The sequence below is a fragment of the Hibiscus syriacus genome, unplaced genomic scaffold (genome assembly GCF_006381635.1).
Source record: "Hibiscus syriacus cultivar Baekdansim isolate YM2019G1 unplaced genomic scaffold, ASM638163v2 tig00113722_pilon, whole genome shotgun sequence".
Lineage (NCBI taxonomy): Eukaryota > Viridiplantae > Streptophyta > Magnoliopsida > Malvales > Malvaceae > Hibiscus > Hibiscus syriacus.
In genome coordinates this window covers 1,862,999-1,865,508 of record NW_024063469.1, presented here as the reverse complement: position 1 = coordinate 1,865,508, position 2,510 = coordinate 1,862,999, and the positions used below count along the sequence as shown (strand labels likewise).

At 33.9% G+C, this 2,510-nt stretch overlaps 1 protein-coding gene across 2 annotated transcripts; it reads right to left on the bottom strand.

Moving 5' to 3' along the window:
- Positions 1-945: 945 nt before the first annotated feature.
- LOC120187056 lies at positions 946-2,295 on the bottom strand. 2 transcript variants are annotated; one of them, XM_039190850.1, is made up of 4 exons: positions 1,896-2,295; positions 1,679-1,774; positions 1,549-1,597; positions 946-1,263 (listed from the first exon to the last, which is right to left on the bottom strand). In XM_039190850.1, the coding sequence occupies exons 1-4, from the start codon at positions 2,214-2,216 to the stop codon at positions 1,175-1,177; spliced, it is 555 nt and encodes a 184-aa protein (XP_039046781.1). In that variant the 5' UTR covers positions 2,217-2,295; the 3' UTR covers positions 946-1,174. The 2 variants fall into 2 exon arrangements, with proteins under 2 accessions (XP_039046781.1, XP_039046782.1); XM_039190851.1 differs by having other exon boundaries at positions 1,552-1,597.
- Between the last annotated feature and the right edge of the window lie 215 nt (positions 2,296-2,510).

Here is a 2,510-nt window from a genome sequence, read left to right as displayed (position 1 = left end):
ATTTGTCTTAGGCACCATGGAATGATCCATCTAGACAAAAAACAACATTTTTTAGTCACTTTTTCCCATAATTTCGGCAACCAAAGAGCCTCCTTCCACAATTTTCATTGGTCCAAGCCGTGACCACCTTAACTGGTTCTCCACAGTTATAAAGCAGAGCTTCCATGGACTCTTCCATCTTCACCTTAGCTAGGTTTTCTCTTAGGAATTTTATGAGAAGTTTTTAACAAAAGAGGAGATGAATGAAAATTAATAAGTTAGTGTTAGGGATTGGGTTTTATTTAAAGGGGAAGAGGTGACAATTTAAGTCATTTCACTCTCCACTGTGGCAGTCCAACTGTATTTTTCGTCACACCTATCAACGGTTGTTAACGTCGAGTGGCCATTTTGTAGCAAACGATAATGTTAGTGATCGATTTGTGACTTTTCAAACATCAGTGGTGAAAATAAACACTTACCCAAACATTAGTGACCATTGGCGTAGTTTACCATTTTAAAAATTCAAATTGCAATGTTTAACTAATTTAATTTAATTCATACTACTATTAATATTATAAAAATATGAAACTAAAATTATTTAATTTCAAATAAATAATTATATAAAAATTAAATTTATAAATGTAATATCTTATATTAATGTATAAAATTTATAATTATTTAACTTCAAATAAATAAATTTGACTTTTCTTTTAAAAAAATTTAAATTTAATCTTAATTCTACTTGAAAAAGAAAATTTTAAATCTAATCTTAATTCTCCCTGAAAAAGGAGAAACGAAAACTCTAGGCGAAGAAAGGTATACAGCAAAACGCTTCTAATAAATTTAGAACTCGTAATTTAAGAAAATACGATGAAAGAAGATCAACAACTTGACATAAACTTGAAACATCTTAATGAAAGATACGTAGACATAAACGGAATATTTCATTCAGGTATGTCTGACTGTTTAAGATGATAATGATTGCTAATCAAGAGTTAAAGTTGTCCACCTAGAATTGTTTGTAGAATCCATAAAAACTCCTCAAGTGGTACTTGATATGAACAATTTGAACAACTGACGAATCCATTTTGTCCTCCTGTTTGAGCTAACAAAGCCTACATGTTTCAGAATAGTAACGATGAAAGTACCAGAAAAGAAGATCCAGAGGACGTGTCTTCCGGTTTCAGAATCAATTCTAAGCGGATGGCATTCCAAATCGGTTGCGGAGATCATTAATTCCTTTCTCAAATGACTTTGAAAGCTCAGAAATGGAAGTTTTGCAAACTGATATCAGTAGAACGGATAATAAGATGATGAAATTTCACAATTCAAAGGTTAAAAGATGATTGGAAATGGTTTTGATAAGTAAAACCAGATGACTGATCCAAAGGTTTATGAACAACCTAGACAAAATTAGTTTCCAAATTATCTTTCATAACTCTTCGTTAGGGTCATTAAATTTCAACTAATCAGCCAACTCAACTAAGCGAAAAGAATGTAAAACATGGCAATAATAATGAAAGACAGTGTTGATAACACTAGCAATGAAAAGAAGTAGCTCGACAATACCACGAGATGCAGTGGCTTGAGCATCTGCCATGAATTCTGCATATGAGGCCTGAAATTAAACAAAATGAAAATGAAATTACATAAAAACATAGGAACTGGAAAGAAAATAATCAAGAATCGAAATATTTACTTTCATTGCTTCATGGCTGCTGTCAATCTTTTCCGATATCTTCTTGTATTCTTTTTCAGCTTCCTCCATTACTTGTTGGCATGCTTGTGTCTGGATCTGTCAAATTAGAAAACAATAAAAGTGTACTACTAAGTTCTAACCGCTTTTCAAATTCAGTTCCTTATTTCATGTAAATAATCAAACGGAACAAGCTGGAAACGGAGTGAAAGAGATAAACCTTGAAGCGCTTGTGGAAGCGAGAGTGAGAGGCGTCGAGATCCTTGAGAATCTCAGAGTGAGAGCGATCAATGAGGTTCCGCTTCATATCCTCCAACCGAGAAGATGTAAATTCCTTAAGATCGGAAATGGTGGTTAGGGTTTTTTTGTCAGGCGGTGAGGACTGATGATTGAAGAAAGCGGAAGCTGAATTGGAATGGGAGGCGTTAGCTATATTCCTCTTCCTTTTGTTGAAAATGGTTGATTTGGGAGGAGTCTGGGTTTCCTCTGGAGCAGGAGATGCCATTGGCAATGGCGATCTTCGAGATCTTCTCCTCTGCATTTTCGTTCGCGATCAGCGTTTTCTGTTTTGACTGAGTTTCTTCTGAATGATATTTGTAGTTGCTAACGTATTGGCGGGCTTTGTTTTTCAAATTTGCTTGCTTTTGTGGTAGATTTGATTGCTACCCGCTTTATCGGTCAACACGTGGAAGTATTTATCATATTTCATTTTTTTAATTCTGGAAATTACTTTTTTTTTAAAAATAGCCAATTTATAACTAATCTCTGGGTGATATTTCATATCCGGGCAAAGAAATACATGCATTAATATGTGATATGTTATAAGGTTCATACA